Source organism: Miniopterus natalensis, chromosome 3, assembly GCF_054644295.1.
Source record: "Miniopterus natalensis isolate mMinNat1 chromosome 3, mMinNat1.hap1, whole genome shotgun sequence".
In the NCBI taxonomy this organism is placed as follows: domain Eukaryota; kingdom Metazoa; phylum Chordata; class Mammalia; order Chiroptera; family Miniopteridae; genus Miniopterus; species Miniopterus natalensis.
Genome location: NC_142083.1, coordinates 81,699,231 through 81,720,492, shown reverse-complemented (window position 1 = coordinate 81,720,492; position 21,262 = coordinate 81,699,231). Strand labels below are relative to the sequence as shown.

The 21,262-nt window shown below is 37.7% G+C and overlaps 1 protein-coding gene across 3 annotated transcripts in view; it reads right to left on the bottom strand.

Annotated features, from left to right (window-relative positions):
- The window catches only part of SMG1 (SMG1 nonsense mediated mRNA decay associated PI3K related kinase), a 95,429-nt gene that overhangs the window by 15,847 nt on the left and 58,320 nt on the right, over positions 1–21,262 (bottom strand). For 2 of the 3 annotated variants that reach the window (XM_016196262.2, XM_087815637.1), the window contains 23 exons: positions 20,508–20,756; positions 19,882–20,166; positions 18,515–18,659; positions 18,260–18,398; positions 17,072–17,302; positions 16,799–16,976; positions 15,753–15,914; positions 14,990–15,207; positions 14,297–14,451; positions 11,898–12,120; positions 8,900–9,146; positions 8,017–8,246; positions 6,675–6,923; positions 6,051–6,189; positions 5,857–5,966; positions 5,532–5,750; positions 4,783–4,973; positions 3,878–4,050; positions 3,452–3,731; positions 2,709–2,981; positions 2,255–2,489; positions 1,763–1,989; positions 27–177 (listed from right to left, as the gene is read on the bottom strand). In XM_016196262.2, the coding sequence (XP_016051748.2) occupies positions 27–177; positions 1,763–1,989; positions 2,255–2,489; positions 2,709–2,981; positions 3,452–3,731; positions 3,878–4,050; positions 4,783–4,973; positions 5,532–5,750; positions 5,857–5,966; positions 6,051–6,189; positions 6,675–6,923; positions 8,017–8,246; positions 8,900–9,146; positions 11,898–12,120; positions 14,297–14,451; positions 14,990–15,207; positions 15,753–15,914; positions 16,799–16,976; positions 17,072–17,302; positions 18,260–18,398; positions 18,515–18,659; positions 19,882–20,166; positions 20,508–20,756 (4,709 nt within the window). Of the gene's footprint in view, positions 1–26; positions 178–1,762; positions 1,990–2,254; positions 2,490–2,708; positions 2,982–3,451; positions 3,732–3,877; positions 4,051–4,782; positions 4,974–5,531; positions 5,751–5,856; positions 6,190–6,674; positions 6,924–8,016; positions 8,247–8,899; positions 9,147–11,897; positions 12,121–14,296; positions 14,452–14,989; positions 15,208–15,752; positions 15,915–16,798; positions 16,977–17,071; positions 17,303–18,259; positions 18,399–18,514; positions 18,660–19,881; positions 20,167–20,507; positions 20,757–21,262 lie in introns of all 3 variants that reach the window. The other variant, XM_016196258.2, reaches the window with a different exon arrangement.

Genomic DNA, 21,262 nt, shown 5'->3' with positions numbered 1-21,262 from the left:
ACTTATAAAACCAAGTCAATATTTACCTTTTCGACTAATAAGCCAAAAGCAGTCTCAACTTGGGCAAACATGCCATCAAATGCTACCAAAAGCATCTGCCCAGCTGACATTTTTGGTGTCTCATCAACTGAACCATTTCTTGGTTGGATTAATTCACCATACTGAGCATGAAGTACTCTAGAGGAAAAAAGCAAGGAGTTAAAACCCTCAAAAAGAGCAATACATTTGTGGGGAATACAAACTGTCAACAAATCTCACAGTAGTATGCAGTCTAGAAAAAAAGTCTTTTGGCATTAAGGAAGGAGCGTTACAATAAAATGACATTTGATGTCAATCACAACGTGAAGTCAATGATTCAATTCAGTATTAGCAATTGTTCACTTGATTAAATTTTATGTAAACTTGAATTGTGACAATTTTAAAAAGAACTATATAAAATATTACAGTCTCACATCACACACAGAATGTGAATACAAATCCCCAATATTAAAACAAAAAATGTGAAGAATCCCACAATTCTTAAGCTGGTGAATCTAGCAAAAATTGTGAAGTATGTTCACATTATTGTCACATGGTAGAGCCGACTATAGACAGTATCTGAAATACCTGCCATTTATTCACTATTTAGCTGACATGCTTATGCTATAATAATTACACTCATTTTTTTTACTGTATAGTAAAACTACTACAAAGAAACATGAGAAAATGGGAAAATTTTGAGTGCAGGACAACAGAAAACATTAAACTATTGTTACTTTTGTTGACATAATGACACCATGATTAAGAAAAAAAGTTTATATTTTACATATACATTTCCTGCAGTATTTAATAATGAAAAAATATTTGCTTCAAGAAAATTGGGGTGGTACAACTTAAATAAGATTGACTAGGTGCAGATAATTACTGATACTGGTAAGATGGGGGTGCATTATACTATTCTCTCAACTGTCTTATATCTTTGAATTTCCCCATGGGAGGAAGTGTGATGGGACAATTCATTTCTACTCCCTCAATTATACTTTCTGGAATGAACTGGACATCAGAATGCCAAAGAAAGAGATCTTGAGTCACCAGGGACAAAAGGGCTTGGAGGTTAGCTATTGGTACCGTGCATGGGTAGAGGTACCGCCCAATGTCTACAGGTTCCAAAGTCTAATTGTTTTTCTGGATTTAATAGCTAAGAAATACAGTGTTCAATATCCAAAACAAACTTACAAAATTTAAGCTAATTTAAAAGCACTGTCCTGAATTGAGGTGTATACTCCATTAGCTAAGGCTCAGATGCTTCCATAGAGTTCTAAGGGCTGGCTTTAAAAAACATCACTCCGCTTTGTGCTGTGTGCAGGTATGGTGAAATTATAGCACTGAAAGGATATATGAATGTATTTGATAAAACTGCATGGAACTACACATGCACACAAACACAATCAAAAGTGAGTGCTTATGTTACTGGTGAAATCTTAGCAGCTCTGTGGACTGTACCAATGCCATCTGCATTGTGTTATCATTGTACCTCAGGTATGCAAGATGCTGACATTGGAGGGGTGAAGTGTGCACAAGACCTCCCTGCCCACATTTTTTTTACAACTTCCTGTGAATCTGTAGTTATTTTCATATAAAAGATTTTTAAAAAGACCTGTATATAAACATTTATAAATAATTACATCTACTCTAAAAATTAAAAGTAAACTTACAGTAAAAGAATAGCTCAAAATCCTTATCTGGCTTCCCCATGTCTTTCAGAAGAAAACAGAGCACTTGCCTGGCAACATCGATGTAATGAGCATGTGTTTCTTCCTCGAGCCCCATAGCTGCATTTCTTAAATAGGCTTGAAGAGATTCAACTAGAGTCTGCAGGGGGACACCATCAGTTGTCTGTTCAATAAGACTGTCCAGTTCATGAAGCATACTTTCTAATGTGTATTCTCCTTTCATTAAACATCTCAGTGCTTCTGGAAATATGATTTGCCGGAAATTTGAATTTAATTCCTACAAATATGTAAGAAATATAATTTAATGTTTTTCTGAGTTTAGATTAAGTTACACATTTAGAGAATGCTGTAATTTAAGAACAAACTTGATACAACTGTAACCAACTTATGGACATGAACCTCACACTGATCTTTAAGTAACTAATTAAGCAACACTAAAAGAGGGGGAAGTCAAATTGCTGTTCTGAATTAAAGAGATGAGAAGTACAAGGTTCAATATCTAAAACAACTTCTAAAACTTAAGCTAATTTAAAAGTGTTCACCTGAAGTGAAGTGTATACCCCATTAGCTAAGTGAACTGCCTCAGACGCTTCCATGGGGTTGGGAATGTCTAAGTCCTGTGGCACCAGGTGGCACTGCTTCAGTAACTGAACCAGACAGGTGACGTTTCCGCTCATACTGCAGAGCTCCTCCAAGAACCAGGCTCCATCCCGAGAAGTAAGATCAACCAGTTGTTCTCCAGCACTCGAAGCTGCACCTTCCATCATCAGGTTACGCCTAAATGTGACAAATATTTGTACAGTGAAACTGACTTCGCTAAACTCACAAGTGAGAATAATTCAAAATCTAAAAGGAAATAAAGCAAGCTGTAACACTGGGCAGACTAATGAAAATAAAGTATACCTTAAGTTTGGGACAAAAGAGTCATGAAATTTCAACATGCATCAGTGTTTCCAAGAAAACAAAATGATCTCGATATGAGGTTAGCTAACTCACCTTGTGAGAGTACAAAGGGCAGAAATAATAACACTTGCTAGACTTAAAGATCCTTCTTCTCCATTCTCATGAAGGAACACTTTAATGCAACGTTCAATTTCTTTCAACTGATCTTCACAAACAGGCACAGTGACAGCTTCCTGTTTCAAGCGTTCCACTTGTCTAATAAGTCTGCTATTTATGTCTGCTGCGTACCGCTGCAGGGTCATTTCAGTGGCAGTGATGAACTGACACACTGTTGGGGGTGGTTGGGGAGCATACTGCATTTCATATCTATATAAAAATAGAAAGAGATGCTTGTTTATAATATAACCACTCCCTGCTTGTAAATAAGTTCATGGTTTATAAAATACTACATATTAAATATTGCATTTGATACTTAAACTTTGAAGAGTAGGAATCATTTCCATTTTACAAATAGGAAAAGTCTCAAGAGCCAAAATAACGTTCTAAGATGACTTGGTAAGTGACAGAATCAGTATTTCAGTTTAGCTCTCTTTACCCTGATACCACCCCTCTTACAACAAAATACATTTTAATAAATTAGAAAAACCCATTGTCTTATAAGGAAAAACATGATCTCAAATCCTCTTAAAACCAAGACAAAAGTGACTCCAGATAAATTTCATCTATCAACCATTTCTTTCAAGAAAAATTAAAAATACTATGCAATTAAATAATTGAACACAACTTTGCTTCTAACCCTAATGAGAAGTAAAGAAAATGAAGTGCTATAAACTTACTTTCTGTAGAGTTCCTGACAGCGTTCTACTGTGGTATTGCAGATGAGCTCTTCCATCCAGGTCTTCCACTGTTCAATTCGATGTTTCTGAAATATGGCCTTTGGATACTGCAGAGCTACGGTTGCATAGTGATGCAGCTGTTCCAGACAGCCTCGGAGCACCGAGCGCCTCTGCTGCAGCAGAGCGCCAACCTCCCCTTCCAGCTGCTCACACTGGCTAATCAAGTGGGCCTGGCCAGCATTCTGCAGAAAGGCTGTTGCTGGCACATAGCTTGGAGGACCTTTGAGTAAAAGTAATTATTAATTGTGATGAAACAATTTCAAATCAGCAGTCACTGCAAGGGAGCACAAACCAGAACCCCACACATAAAGACACAACTACAAAACTCACACGCTCACGTGTTATTTAAAATAAGTCAACCCATACCAAGGTCCATTTGTGTGCTTATCTCCTGAAGCAAACTTGCAAGCTGTGTGGCCTCTAAATTATTGAATGCAGCCTGATAATGTGTTATCCACTGTTCAAATTCATTCAGTTTCACCTGGATTGCTTCCTGAACAGCCCTTTGCTGAGTCTGTAGTTGGGTGTGTTCAGAATACCTAATAGAAGAGAAAAAATTTTAAATCGCTTTCTGTTCTTTCTTCTATGTATTTTTATAACCCCAACTTTGCTCACACTTGGACTGCCTCGTAAACTCCTTTTCAATCTTGAGGGCACTACTCAAATGTCCCTTACTTTTCTGGTTTATCCTGAGCCCACAGTCCCTTCAACTATACTCACAACATTTTAAGCAGAATTCTACCACACCTGCCAGGTTCTGAGTTTTAAAGGTTAAAAAAAAGACTGACGCTGATGGACCTTTATAATCTCAGAGCCTCATGCAGTGTCTGGACTTGCATAGTGAACTACCCTTCTGTGAGTACCTGCTCTCTGCAAGGCTCACTTAGATCACCCTAATTTAATGCTTAAAAACTCAGAGAAGGAGATGAAATAATCGCCAATGTAAAATGAATAAAGATTCAGATTCAAGTGTAGAGGGGAAAAAACACAACCCAGGTTTTTCTGAAGCCCAGTTCAGTGTTCTAACCACTATGCCACCTATGCTTAATAATTAAATTAAATTAAATTAAATCATTTAAATTAAATATAATAAAGCATTAAATTTAAGTGAATTCGTGTTTATTAACACTTTGAAACTGCAGTCCTTGGGAGAGCTTTTGTCATTTATGTGAGCTGCTGCAATAAATCTAATTCAAGTTGACAATATTTACACAAACATAAATTCTCCTTAATGGCATATATTTAGAAACGAGTTCAACACTGTTTTAAACCTGTGTTGCAGAGTGTGAGAAGGATGATCCACTCCTTCAGCTCCTTCCAGAAACTCTATTTCTTCCAGCAGCTTGCCCTGCAGTTTTTCCACATCTGTCAATTGCTCTTGCAGGCTTAGGTATTCGTCTAAGCTGCTATCCAGCTTGGGAAGCACAGCGAGCATCTCATCCCTATTCTTAAACCAGTTCACCTGTGAAAGGTATTATGGTTAGGAAGATTCTTACAGGGTCAACTATGAGCCATGTTGTCACTCAGAAGGATCATGCTAGAAGGATATCTCACACATGTTATTCTATTTAAGTCTCAACAAAACCCTGAGGGAGTGAAGGCATCACCCATATTTTACAACAGTAACAAAAGTGTCCATATTCAAAAAGCCATAAAGACTCAGTTCCACAGTCCCATACAGTTACCACCATACCACACAAAACAAGATTAGCATCACTGGCTACCAGGATATTAAAACCAAGACTGAGGGGAGGCTATGCAATTAAAGAGCCCTTAAAATAGTCATTGAAAACACATTTCAATCCATTTAAAAAAGTATAGTTTTTTACATCATTGTGTGTCTCCGTATGGAAGTATTTCCTAATAAAAAGACATCAAATTGCAGTTTCACTGCCATTTCAATATTATACATTATAGCCTTGCAAAAAATTTTTTAGAAAACAGTTTCACTAAACTTTTTTATGGGCACGTTAACATTATTAACAAAAAGGTAACAATGGCTTATTGTCACTGGCTTCACCTTAATTTCCGCTACTCTGGAAGAAAAGAGGCTGCGGGTGATCTCCCGTTCCATCTCTCTCTTGCTCTGCTTGCTCTCGGCCTGCTGGCCACCTCCACCATAGACAGCTCCAGCAAACCCAGCCTCGCCCCCAGCAGTCCAGTCCACCAGTGGGTCATACACAAAGGCCTCCAGCAATGTCAGCAGAGTCTCTCTGCCACGCCGCATAATGTGTAGAACCTGTTTTCAAAAGAATTCAAGTTTTGCCACAAGTTTCCTGATGGAAATGTAGTTTTTCATGCCACAGGATTTGTTAATTAAAGAGGTATAAGAGAAAAGAGCATACCTGCTCACATGAAAGCCTAAAAACACCTTCTACTCCAGTTACACCCAGTGCTGTTTCAATGTTCTGTGTCATCCGAAAAGGTACTTTCTCAGGAACACGAAGGCTTTTACCTTGAAAAGACAAATCATATTTTTGTCCTTTCATCAAAAAACATTTGACCCTCATAATAAATGTAAAGTCCAAGTTAATTTTACCTTTTTCAAAGCAAACATTGTAATCTATGTGAACAACCTCTCCAGTTGTCATGTCTATAAGAACATTGTCCAAATGTCTATCTCCAAGGCCGATTATGTACCCGACCATAGACATGACCGCAGTAGATCTGGCATAAGACTAAAGAAGAAGGGGTGGGGAAACAAGGCAAGCACATTAGCAAATTTCCTTCCAACATGGACTAATGCTCTAAAAGTTATAAAATTCCATAATCCTAACTCCTTTGTTCCTAAATAAAATGGCACTCCTCAGGGCTGCTATGCATGGCTGGAGAGGCTCTGCACTGAGCAGCTGCATACACACCATGGTCCTCATTGATCCTACTTAAGTCATATCAGAATGCTGGATTTAAAAAACAAAACTATTCTTCAGCCTCCCTAGTTTTTCTCTTTCTAAAGTTTTGATTCTTCCTTTCATTTCATCCATAATTCTCTCCATTCCACCCTCACACAGTTATGGCCATGTCTTATAAGATTCAAATACAGGTCTCAAACTACCAAATCTGGAAGGAAGCAGGGAGGAAGGCGAGAAGGGGGAACCAGGCAAACAAGACAGGAAGGAGGCCAAAAACCCAATACTGATTAAAATAAAAAACCAAAACATACCTGTGTGACTCTCCACCATTCATCAGGTGTGGTGCAAGATGACCAAAGTTCTTTAGCGAGGAGATTTGGTGGGGTAGCTTCCATTAACTCTTCTAACACTGCCTTCATTACGTGAAGAGGCCAATCCCGTCGGGACACATCCAGACTAAGTCCAACTGCTTTTAAAGCAGGGCCAATTTTACTGTAATAAAGTTCACTAGGACGGGGTACAATTCCAGGATTCTGAGGGGTTTGGTAGGAATCTTGGGCCTGTAATAAAATTATTTTAAAAGATCAACTTTATTCAAATAAAGATTACTTTGAATGGAAAGTAGCATTTTCAAACCTCTTTTTTTAGTGGCATTCTCCAGCCACCCAGGTGAAATTCATGCATCAAACAGCCAATTCTTCAGGACTATGCATCTTTCTTACAATCTACATGTCTTTCTCCTAATTAGGTACTACTGCTACTACTTTATTAAAAACTTGGTCTACTGTTATGTTTTCTTGAAGTTCAATTCAAACTCAACATCCACGTTACATTCTTCTTTGTAACATGTAATTCTGTTTGTATTTTATCATTTACACACATATTTCATTCTTCATCAGTATGACTTAATATAAAATTAACAGATATTGAAACAAAAATTTAGATAGCCCACCTCTGGTTCCGATCTCTAAGTTGCTTGTCAACAGTCTCCTATGCCTACTTCATAATTCAATTCCTTTCAAACTCTTGCTCCTTCCCATATCTACTCTGATTAGAATCATTTTCTTAGGCTAGATGTAGAATCATGAGGTTGAGACTGTATAAAATTTATCTTTATATCCATAGTATTTAGTGCTACTGTTCCTGGCATATACTGAGCACTCAGATACTTAGCTAAAATATATTCTAAATAAAACTCCCAGTCTAAATCAAAGTATATAAGTTTCACAGGAACAAAACAGTGACTAACTCTAAAGTTGTTTCTTACTTACATATTTGACCCAGGAACTTGGGTCAAAGCTATCTTTTATTTACAAATTTAATTTAAAAGACCCTAGGGTAAGCCAAATAAAAAGCATTAAGATGTGAATTATCAAGTTACTGAGTATTAAACGTACTACCATCCTACCCCCCATGTATGTCTAGAAGATTAACCCAATGTTGTTATTTCTGCCTATTAAAACTTAATTTTTATAATATGTCCCTCAAAAATACTTTCCTATGCACCGCGAGTCTGTTCCTTCTTTAACTTACAAACTTGCAAAAATGCTCAAGTACAGTAAAGCCGAGAAATATTTCACATGTAACAGAGGCTAATATAGTTATTTAGACACACTCAAATAAAAGTACATGTATACTTAAATTTTTATCAACCTTTTGTGCTTGTAAGGCAGCTTCCCGTTGTTGCCATCGTTTGTAAAGACCAAACAAGGGCGTGGCTCCATCGACCCACTGGATCAGCCCTGACCGTGTTCCTAGTGGTGTTACAGAATAGTGTCTAGCGTGGAAACGAGGTGTTTCCTGGCGATTGATTGTAGCAAACATAGTGTTCACGATAGACAGGAACTGCATTATTCTCTCATCCAGATGTAAATCCTCCAATCCTATGGAAACAAAATTAAAGTAGCTAGTATAGGTGACCAAATGGGGTAAAGTACAATGGGGCAGGGTTGGAAATGTAGCACTTTTTTGAGGTCCTTCTCAATTAGCAATAGCAGTCAAGAAATGATAGTTAAGAAGGCACACTTAGAGCATTAGAGAACATTCAATTCAGTCACAAGATTTTAGATATTAGCATTATTAGCTGTACCTCAGTTGTTTTGTATATACAAATTCATAAGCAGAGAGAGTGGGAATGGAAAATCTTAACTCCTCAGCATCCAACTACTTCCATTCAAAATCACATAAGATACAGGATACCCCCGGCTATTCATGACATATAGAAATTCACCTGATGCCCTGGCCAGTGTTGTTCAGTGGCATCGGCCCTAGTACCAAAGGGTCATGGGTTTGATTTCTGGTCAAGGGCACAAACCTGGGTTGGAAGTTTGATCTCCAGCCCCAGTTGAGGCACATGCGGGAGGCAACCAATCGATGTCTCTCTCTCTTTCACATCGATGTTTTTCTCTCTCTCCCTCTCCTCCTCCCTCACTCCCTTCTACTCTCTCTAAAAATCAATGGAAAAAATACACTCTGGTGAGGATTAACAAAACAAAAAAAATAATTGTCAAACTAATACTCTTCTTTTAAATCTCACCTTTGAAAAGATAAGGATAGCTCTTCCCATCTGACCCCAGAAAAAGAAGTTTCTTTGGTTTGGTTTTGGTAGGTAAGATTGTAATGGTTCCGCCCACACTGTGGATTGTGACAGTGTCTCTAGCTGAGACTTCTCCAGGAAGAGCAATTTCAGTGTTAGTCATGGCCGCCAGCCACGGGCTGATTTCTTCAAGACGCAAGATGTAACTTGCACGTTTCTGTGCTCTCTGTTGCAAACTCAGCATTATCTATAAGATGGGGAAAACAAGTTTATATTATCATTACGACACTTATTTTCTTCCACATTCAATGTGGCATGCAAGTAACTTTGAAATGCCAGTACAAATACCTCTTCCTCTAGTTCCTACTTTGTTGTTATATAGCTGGGTATTCCTGGGAGGGGATACACTGGTGTGCTGGTATACTCTAGGTGGTTTCTACTCTGTTCAGAACCCTTCCTCCTCCTGTCCAAATAAGCAATGAAATCACAGCAGATGGAAGGAAATCACTGCTGTGGTCACAAGGGCCTATAAACTCATTCTCCACTGTTACACTATGCCTAATCAATACCAAAACAATTTGGCCCTTGCCATAGAGCAAAAGGTGTAGCCAATGTTGGCTGTCAGGTAGACACATCCTGAGGAAGCCACCTGAAAAGTTGGTAACAATTCAGAGCTCTGATCACTTGAAATATGCAGAACACCATAATCCCTTCTAATAACTGACAGGGAACAACAGGTCACAAGAATAGCTGTATCCCTACTTTTAGCTAACTCAATAATCTGCACCTGAATTAATGAACCGTGCGTGGGCTCTTTCATGTGAAAAAATTTTTAAATCATTCCTTAGCATGCATTTGTTCATAAAAGGAAAAAGACAACTGGGAATCCCCTAAGTGCCCACTAAAAAGACAATGAATAAATTTTGGTATTTCACCGTGATAGATCAATATTCAGCTGCACCCAAAACATAGATGAATCCTAATGAAAACAAAACAAAATAAAAACCCTAAGGCTAATTCATCAACAATGGAAGTAGTAAGTACAGACACATATATACCAAATGTTCTCATTTATATGAAATTTAAAAACAGGCAAAAACTAAACAATACACCATTTAGAAATGCATCAATAAACAAGAACTATTTTTTTTAAGTAGGTAACAGTTAATGAAAAATTCAGAACAGTGGTTGCAGAGAGAAAGATAGCATTAGGGAGGGACATGTGAGACTTCTAAGAAGTTGTATTTCTTTAGCTAATTCTATTTTTTTAGCTGCACTTACAGAAAAAAGGGAAGGGAGATACGGGTATTCTTTATAATTTTTAAAACTATTCTTTAAAATGAATACAATCTACAGACCATTTCACCTCAAAGCTGCAGAATATCCATTCTCCTCAAGCGCACATAGGACATTCTCAAAGATAAACCACAAGTTAGGACACAAAACAAGGCTCTACAAGTTCAAGAAGACTGAAATCATATCAAGTATCTTCTCAGACATTTATTCCATGGAATACTATGCAGCTGTAAAAACAAAGGATCCCTGACCCTTTGAGACCGCATGGTGGAACCTAGAGAGTATTATGCTAAGTGAAACAAGCCAGCCAGAGAAACACAAGTATCACATGATCTTACTCATACATGGAATCTAATGAATAAAATAAACCGATGAACAAAACAGAGACATAGAAGCATGGAACAGACTGAGGAATCTCAGAAGGAAGGCGGGGGTAGGCGGGGGTGGGTGGGGAGAGATTAACCTAAGAACTTATATGCATCTCTGCATAACCCATGGATACAGGCAATACTGTGTTAAAGGCCTGGAAGGAGGGGTGCAGGGAATCAATGGAAAAAAGGGAACATTTGTAATATCTTCAACAATAAAGATGTTTTGAAAAAATGAATGCAATTATCAAAAAAATTTTTACTTGTTTCATACACACACACACACCACACTCGGTTTTTAAAAGTATTCCTCGCCCAGCCAGCATGGCTCAGTGGTTGAGCATCGACCTATGATCCAAGAGACTGAGGTTCAATTCCCAGTCAGGGTACATGCAATGGGTTCGGGCTCGACCCCCAGCAGGGGGCATGTAGAAGGCAGCTCATCAATGACTCTCATCATTGATGTTTCTATCTCCCTCCCTCTCTCTGAAATCAATAAAAAATATATATATTAAAAAATATATATATTCCTCATGTCTCCTCCTGTGGTTTCTTAATTTACTGAGAAGGGGACAAAAAAGCAAGAAACTGCTGGAAAAGCAAGGAAACAAGTTTGGCTACCTCACACAAAATAAGTTTCATCCTTCATGTTGTTGTTGTCTTGTGCTTCTAGCTATTTCCCTTCAATTTAGCAGTTTGCATTTACTAAAGTTAGGTGCACTTTTTGTTTCTACCCTGGATCTTTTAATAGTTTCCTCATTACTAAAGTAAGGAAATCAGTTAGGGACAATAAAGGTAAGCCACAGAGAAAGAAGGGACAAGGAAAAACAAAAAAAAAACTACACAGCTCCCCCAACTAATAGTGCTATTGCTGTAAAAGATAAAAAATAAAGAAAATACAGAATTTAAGGGATCAAAACTTAAAAGATAATAAGGATTCTCAAATATTTAAATATACTAATCATCTCCAAATAGCCTATACAGAACTGATTTCAAAACAGTGACTTAGAAAAACTATACAGGCACAAGATTAAATTTCTTAGTATTTTATGAGAAGATAGCAGGCAATCAATATTCAGCTCAAGGCCAGAGCCCAATCCTTAGCTAATTTCTTAAAAGTACATTCTTTCTTGGTGCGAATTGTAGATGCAAGTTTGCCACCCTAGGCCCACTCAAAATGAAGAAAACACTTTTCTCTACATTTCTTATAAGCAACTAGTAATAGGCTGCCTTCCATGAGCTTCCTTCTCGTGTTCCAAGTAAGGAAAGTCTCCATATTTAAATTTTGTATCTCAGAGAGGACTCCCCATTTTAGAAGTATGCTTGAGATTTACCTCTTTAAATGGAATCCAGCTGCTTCCAGGTTTTGCAGGGTTTGACGGTGTCTTCAGTTTTTCTAGGGCATTTTCAATTGCATCGCCATAGTTATCCTGAAACCACTTTTCATGAGGCGTTTCCGCAGGGGCCGCCGTGATGCTCCTTACATGCTCCAAAGCAAACACAATGGGCTTCATCAGAGCCGTGTGCTTCTCCCGCATGATTGCAATTTTCTCTTCTCTGACCAGGAAGACAAAGAGTTTTATACAAATAAGGAACAATTTAAATGTACTAAGTGTAAGTAAACAGTATAAAAGAATAAGACAAAATAAAGTAATAAAATATTGGCAAAGTAACTTATGACATGGCATTCTAAAAAATACAGCACATTAAAAAAAAAATCCAGCATGTAAAAGAGGCAGTTTCCCTTTGCAACAACTGGTGCTAGGAAACTGGATAAGAACAAATGAAAAGAACAAAGCTGAACACTTACCTTACACTGTATGAAAAAAAATCTCAAAATGAATCAAATACCTTAAGAGCTCACACTTTAAAACTCTCAGAAGAAAACACAAGGGAAAAAGGCTTCTTGACACTGGATTTGACAATGATTTCTTAAATATGGCACAAGCACAGGTAACAAAAGAAAAACAGGTAAATTGGATTACATCGAAATTAAAAACTTGTATGTACATCAGGCCCTGGTCACGTAGCTCAGTTGGTTAGAGCATCATCCCAATACACCAAGATGGCAGGCTCAATCCCCAGTCAGAGCACATACAAGAAGCAACTAATAAATGCACAAGTGAAACAATAAATCATTGTTTCTCTCACTTCCTCTCTCTCTCAAATTTAAAAAAGAAAAAAGGAACTAACTTATATGTACATCAAAAGATAGTATCACGAGAGTGAAAATACAACACACAAAATGGGGAAAGATTACTTTTTATAAATCATGTATCTGATGATGGATTAATATCCAGAATATGAAGAGAGCCCCTAAAGCTCAACAACAATAAATAACCCAATTAAAAAATGGGCAAAGGTCTGGCCACTGGCCAGTGTTGCTCAGTGGTTGAGTGTTGACCTATGAACCAAGAGGTCATGGTTTGGTTCCCATCAGTGCACATGCCCGGGTTGAGGGATCGATCCCCAGTAGGGGGCCTGCAAGAGGCAGACGGTGAATGACTCTCTCTCATCATTGATGTTTCTATCTCTCTCTCCCTCTCCCTGCCTCTCTCTGAAATCAATAAAAAAAAATTTAATGGGCAAAGGATCTGAATACAGCATTTCTCCAAAGATATACAAATGGTCAATAGGCACACAAAAAGATACTTAATGTTATTAGTCATTGGGAAATGCAAATCAAAAGCACAATGAGAAACAACTTCACACCCATTAGGATGGCTACTATCAGAAATAAAAGAATAGAAAACAAAAAGAAATAACAAGTACAGCCAAGAATATGGAGAAATTGAAATTCATGTTCACTTTTGGTGAAACGTAAAAAGATGCAGGCACGGTGGAAAATAATCTAGCAGTTCCTCAAAAAGTTAAAAAGAATTTCCATGCGACCCAGAAAATCCCCTAAATCATACACGAAATAATTCAAAGTAGGGACTCAAACAGATATCTGTACACCAACGTTCATAGAAGCGTTGTTTATAATAGCCAAAAGGTAGGAGCAGCAACCCAAGTGTCAACTGACAGATGAGTACATAAACAAAATGAGTCATATCCATACAATGAAATATTCAGCCATAAAAAGGAAGAAAATTCTGACACATACGACAACATGGATGAAACTTATGCTAAGTGAAATAACACAGACACACAAAAGGACAAATACTGTATGATTCCACTTATATGAGGTACTCATAGTAGTCAAATTCAGAGACAGAAAGTAGACGAGCATAACCAGGGGCTGGGGTTAGGGAAGGATGGGGAGGACTATTTAATGGGCACAGAGCTTCTGTTTCAGATGATGAGTAAGCTCTGGAAATGGGCGTGGTGATGGTTATACAACACTATGAATGTACTTACTGCCACTCAAATGTACTCTTAAAACTGATTAAAAGGGTAAATTTTGTTATGCGTGTTTACTTTTAAAAAAAGAGGCAAATGGGCCTAATAAGTAAAACAGAGACAGACTGATAGACAGCAGGCTGGGAACTCTGGGAGTAGGGTGGAGGTGGGGGGAGGGGGTTATGCAGGAGGCATGGAGGGATTGAGTAAAAAAGAAAAAAAGGGGGGGGAAGAATTAATGGACATGGACAAGTGGAGGGGGTGGGTGAGTGTAAGAGGGTATGGAGGGATGAATGGTGATTGGAAAAAATTAAATTAAAAAATTTGTATTAAAATAAATTTTTTTTAAAAGAGGCAGCTTCATTTTTGGAGTATGTGAATGAAAACATACTTGCGTAAGGTGTTGTTGTTCTGGACTCTCTTCACCTCATCTTCAAGCTGCTGAATTCGTCTCAGGACGTACATATGTTGCTGTAACAGAACTCCCAACCAGAGCTCATCCCAGAGAACAGTGACCCTGCGCAGCTCAGCCACGAGCATCTGAACCTGCGGAAACAACACATCCAAACATGCTCATCTGTAAGTCTATAGACAGCACAGCTCTGCAAACACTGTAAACTGTAGGTTGATTGTGTGTGTCTTTGTTCATGATATAATTAGAGAACCCTTATTAGTGATTCTGCCTATCAATACAGACTTGTAAAACCAATTTTGATTATTCTAAAAGTTTTGTTCCTCAAAATCTCCATGACAGCTTTATTGTTGTTGTTTTTTAAATATCTTATTGATTTCAGAGAGAGGAAGGGAGAGGGGGAGAGCGCTAAAAACATCAATGATGGGAGAGTCATTGATCGGCTGCCTCCTGCACACCCCCGACTGGGGATCAAGCCCACAACCCGGGCATGTGCCCTGACCGGGAACCAGACTTCAATCTCCTAGATCATAGGTCGATGCTCAACCGCTAAGCCACACCCGCCAGGCTCCATAAAAGTTTTTAATTAGTTTTGTTTATAGGTTGTTTTGTGGGGGGAGGGTATGGTTATAATAAAAATTGGTTTTAAAGTATGAGTTGGGTTTTCTGTACCTGTAACACCATAGTTGGGTTTGCAGAAGATAGCTTATCTACAATTTTGCTGTAGCAATCCTGCATCATGGCTTGGTCTTCATTTAATCCACTTTTAGGTTCATCTTTATTGCTATCCTGAGAAGCAGGAGGACTTCCTCCCTCACATTCAGAAACCAGCAATTCTTCTCCTTGAATATTGCCAAGCAGAGTTGGAATTGAAGAGGAAAACTTATTTCCTATAATAAAATGGGAAGATAAGGTAGACTTTGGATGTTTCTCCCAGGGGCATATGTCAGGTTGAGAAAAACACTGATGAGCTCTTCAACTCCAGGGCACTCATTTAAATAACTGGAATTCTGCACACTAAACTGACCAAAGATCATGGATATTCTGCCCTGTTTACAAAATGAACTTTGTATTATAAGCTAACAGAAGATAAATGGGAGAAAAGTAAGAAATAAGTCTCAGCAAATAAAGTGTTCTCCCAGCCAGAGCCCAGAACTTGATTTCAATTCTATCCACCAGTTACTCAGCTCAGAGAACATGAGAGAGCCTCAATTTCCCATGCTTGGTGGGTTACTGTGAGACTGAAGATAACGTGTGAAGCACATGTCCTAGGTGCCAGATACACAGCAGTTAATCTCTTAATAAATGGCAACTGTTATTATCTTTAAAACTACAAGCACTTATCAACTCTAACATAAAGCTCGAAAAAAATTTACCTAACAAACACTTGCAAAATAATTTATACTCAAAGTAGCAGTATTTTAATATTCCATACCTGAAGCCTGTGATTCATTATTAAGCGATATGGTACCAACTATGGCAGGATACAGTATGAGATGTGGGGAATCTTGAGCCACGCGGATGAGAAGGTTACAGATACTCTGGCGCACATACACTTCAGGGTGGTTTAGGCGTGAGAAAAGCTGTGGAATAATTCCTTCAGGATAAGAAGAAACATACTTTAAATTGCTAAAAAGAGTCAATAGTGGATGCAAACATAGAACCTGATGTGCACCAGCATCACTTTCTAAGGGCCTCAATTTCTCCCTGTGATAACAAGAACCGTACACAATAGTTCTTGTTTTGCAAGACTGGTTAGGGTACAGAGCTATAATTAAAATCTAGAGCAATTCAAATGTATTCTGTGCACTAAACTGGCCAAAGATTACAGATATTCTGCCCTTTTTACAAACTGAGTTTTTCTAAAGAAATATATTTTCTGTGAATGCCTGTAAAAGGCAGACATACACAATTTTTAAAAAGGGTGTATGAAATTATTTTTTCAATTACAGTTTACTACTTTCATTATTATTTTGTATTAGTTTCAGGTGTCCTGCATGGTGGTGTAGAAAATCATACACTCTACAAAGTGTTTCCTCTGGTATTTCCAGTAATATCGAAATATTATTGATACTGACTATATTCCCTATGCTGTACTTTATATCCCCATGACTATTTTTTAACTACCAATTTGTACTTCTAAATTCCTTCACCTTTTCACCCAGTCCCAACACCCCTCTCATTGGGAAACCATCAGTCTGATCTCTAGATTCCACAGGGTGTATAACAATTTTTGGAACTTATTTTAACCACTCTCTCCAAAATTCATTTTGTATTATAAAAAGCTTCCACCTCTCAGCTTTCCGTTCTTCCGAAAAGTAAGAGGGAAGTGATGTAAGAGCAGCTCAGGGTGTCATAAGAACTAATATAGCCATTCTGTAACATAGTCAAATAATAAACATAAAGGAACTACTACTTTTTTATTGCCTCAGATACCCTACCCAGAAATCATTTTTGCTGAGACATTTTTTAGACTATCACCTCTCCATGGAGCAGTAGGTGTTGTTTCCAAGCCGTGTTCCAGATACTGCCTAAGCTCGCCAGCATGCTTCACGAGCAGCCTGAGCAATCTCAAGGTGGCCATCACAATCACATCATCAGTGCTCTGCTCTGCTCTATGACTTAAATGTAGCCTTGGGTCATCTTCATCTAAAGGAATCTAGTGAAAGACAAAAGGAAGAAACAATTCAGAATTTTCGTCTACTAGGAAAATTTTCAAATAAATCTGCTAAAAGAGAACAACGTGAGACCTACCTGGCCAGCATTGAGTTTAAGGAAAGTAAAATATGCGCTGCAAGACAACTTGTACAGGCTGAAGATTCTATCCACGACTTTCCTCCACACTTTAATAACTCCTTCTGTTGCACTTTCATCAAGTTCTGACAGCCACGGGCAGCTGGATATCAACTGACGCCAGATAACATCGACCATGTCATCTTCCTCATTGTCTTCACTTTCTGTTATCTGAAGTGTTATATCTTCATCCTAAAGAAAAATGGGGCATAAAATGCTACTTTTAATACAAATTGAAAAGGGAGAAGGTACCTGATTTTCCTGTCAAATTATTTTTCTCATTATGAGAGACCAAACCACTCCATATTTAGCATTATACAGGCTAAATCAATGTCAATATGCTTCTCCTTACAATACATTTACTAATGTAGCTAAGAAGATACAAGCATCTCCCAAAGATTAAAGACTGGTTTTTGGACTTTAAGTGTTCTAAGTTACAATATAATATTCTGCCTGAAGAAAATGAAACACAATCTGTTCAAAAGTTTGAGACTGAAGGTACACAGAATACAGTCACAACTGTACAGTTACTCTCTGTACAGTACTGTGAGTACATATAACATAGGCGGTGGCAGACAATGATATATACTAAAGTCTTGAGTAAGAAGTGAATCAATAAAATCCAAACTTTTAAAGTCTGCAACTAAATACTTAATTGTCATAACATTCTAGAATTGATAGAACTTTGAGAGGGGAAGGAGTAAATCCTACTGATCATCTAGTCCATCGGTTTTCAACTCTGGCTGTGTATCACCTAGTAAGCTTAAATACACATGCACACGCATGCATGTGAGCACACACATTCCATCCAGGATATCTGGGGTGGGGCTCGGCACTGACATATTTTAAAAGTTGCCAAGCCAGTGTTAAGAACCTGGTTTCTGATCCGAAGAGCATTTCAAGAGTAATCTACTTTACATAAAATGAACTTATTTTAACCACTCTCTCCAATGCTTTTTTAACAGGACCCTAAGAAAATAACTTGATTTCTCAAGAAATAAAACTATTATCTCACTTTCATCTTAAAAACCAAAGTTGTTATTTGAAACAAAACATTTAGTCAAGTACATGTGATCAACTTCCTCAAAATGAATTAGAACCGTGACCTTGACACTATTTCCCCAAAACACTGTATCATGTTTTCCTTGCCTGAATCCCCGCTGGCCGACACACAGCCTGACCAAGAATAGCATATATTCTCTCTTTTTCTTCTTCAGTTATAGTGTCTGGAAGCAGATTCTGAACTTCAGATTTTTCTCTAGGCAGGAGACGAACGCCTTCTCCCTGACTATAAAAATAAATAAGTCATCATATTTCAGCTACGAAAACTTTACCATGTCAGCAGACATTTTAAATCTCTATTTTGCAATGCAGTAAATAAATTACACATTTCAACATACATACCTGGCATTGTCAACCACCTTTCTGCCCCACCTATAAGCCCAACTAGCCAAGGCTGCCCAAGATTTGGCTACTTCGGGTGCCTGCACTGAAGATAGGTGATACAACTGTCCCAAAATGAAGTCAGGTTCTCCAACTCCAATATGTACTGCCATGATGAAGAAAAAAAATAATGAAAGCAATCAGCACTATTACATTCATAGATTTCCTTTTTGGGGGGAAACTATCTAAGTCTATATAAACTGCTTGTCTCATAGAGGAAAAAGCACTGGAATAGGTTAACTTTGTTGCTATAGCAAGTTCACATTCTAATGGCATTCCCATTAACATTTTAGGATTTTGCTATTGCAAACAATCATTAAGTTCCACAATACTATAGTACATAATTTGATAAAGCATTCATTTGTATTATACTTTTCTAAAAGGCTAATACGTTGAGATGAATCACTCAGCTTCCCAAGCAAGCTTCAACTATAACCCTATAAAAAAGGTCCATGTCTTTCATGACACTGAACTTTATAAACAGTTCAGGTGTCAGATGTGTTGTAGAATGTCTTGCATTCTTGATTTGAATGGCTATTTCCTTATGATTAGATTCAACCTAAACATTCTGGCAAAATGATATGAAGTTGAGTATACAATCTCACTCAGAGATTCATAAAGTAAATATCTTTATTCCAAGTTTATAAGTGAAAATATTGCCTGCTCTAGTGTTAGTTGCCAATATGAAGATTTACAAAGACATATCCCTTCTCTTATGAATATCAAGACCCTATAATATACACATTACAAATATAAGACCAATGTTGAGTAATTAAGATCCTAGGCTTCACAACAAAATGAAGGTACATTCTCATGTTCAGCAAAGAGGTTAATTACCCCCAATCTGTAAAAACTGGATAATGGTACCTACCGTAACAGGCACTCAAATACTGAATGAATTAACTATCCTATTTGTCAGGTACCTTTCTGTTACTAACACTAGCGTCACTATGTGAAACTTGAATCTTTCTGTAATTTCTGTGGTCCACCAGTAAAGGGGACCACAAACTACTATTTTATATCTTTTTTGCTTCTTCTAATGTGATGTGAATTTTTAGATTATCTTATTGCCAGCAAAAAACATTTAAGTCCATAAAATCATCTTGAATTGAGAAGTATGGCCTAGAGAGCAGAGTTCAATAACTTCCAGTGGTATTAGATATTAAAGAAATGTGTTTTAGTTACTTCCAGGCAATTTAATATACTAAATTTCCATAGAGACACTTTTTGTGGCCAATTACAGCCAGCATAACAATGTAAATTTTAAAACGGGACAAAATAACTTCTAAAATTAGTATTTTAAAGCTAGTAAGAGAAAGAAATACTACCTGTAGATTCGCTCTCGATCCGAGGAGACTCTTCATCCACTGTGTTAACTGATGGCAGTTCTATTAAAGTGAGTATGTTTTTAGACAAAGTAGAAAGACCTGTGAAGTTCTGCTGTTGCTGAGCTCTGTAAACCTGTTTTAGCTGCCCCGAAATTTCTTTCCATTCTGCCTGGATCCATTTAGCCAGTGTAAGAATTGACTTGGCAACTGCATATTCGGCTTTGGCAGACTTGCAAAAAGATATGGCACAGGAACTCAACATTTCCATTGCATGTGCTGACTGGCCTATCGAAAACCAAAAAACAAGCCTTTAGAAGCCTTCAAAGCAAGCAAAAGACATTATTTCAGGGTAAAATAATGAACTTTTAAAAAACACGTAAACTCAGGGATAACCAATGACCTCTTAAAGCAGGTTTTATTTTAATAATCAGTAACAAAATTACTTATTTTAAAAGTAATAATTTATAGCGATAAGTCAGTAAACATACATTCTTATTCAGGACTCAAATGTTCTACAATAGCTGAAAAAAAATCCACATTTCTACTACTGCCTTGCACCACACACAGTAACATTCATACACGACTGTGATCATAAATATGTATTTAACATAATTCATTTTACTAACCTGCTGTATGTAGCAATTTGGTTTTTTCAATGTCAAGTTCAGGCCCCCATTTTTCATCCACTTGACCTTGAGTTGATAGTTTTTTAAAATGCTGGACTAAATCCTGTGCAGTAGTGGTCTTTCCCAGCTGAACCTCACTACACTGTGCCAGTAGTCTTGTTGCAAGTGACACATTCCCCCGTTTTCTAGCAAATTTTGCTGCTGTTAAGCCTAATTCCATGAGATGGCTTCTAATTGGAACTGTTTGTTCTGGAGAGAAGAAAATATTTTATTAGTCCTTGATTGGTCTAATCCCAGACCACACAGAAACACAACCAAAAAATTCTTCCCCAACTCATGCCTTCTCCACCACCTCCCTCAATAAAGATAACTCATTTTTTCCATCTTCTTTAAATCCCTAGCGGTCAGCATAGTGTTTGGCATACAATAAACAAATATTTGTTGAAATGAATACAACAATGTAGACTAAAGTAAAAATCAATCGCTATAAGAAATCCAATCTTTTAGTTTCTGAATCTTTTAAGTAAAGAACCTAGGCCAAAGGGTGGGGAATGAGGGTAAGGCTAGACCACCCCCACTTCCTGTGTAAGTACCCCCTGCCATTGTCTCCTGGTTTATTCCTACCTTTCTGAAGACTCCTTCTCAGCTTCCTTCTCCTCCACTACCCATCCATTAAAACTGGTGTTCTTCAGGTCAGTCCTAAGGCTCTCTACTCTTCTCACTCTGCATACTCTCCCTGGACAATATTATCTGCT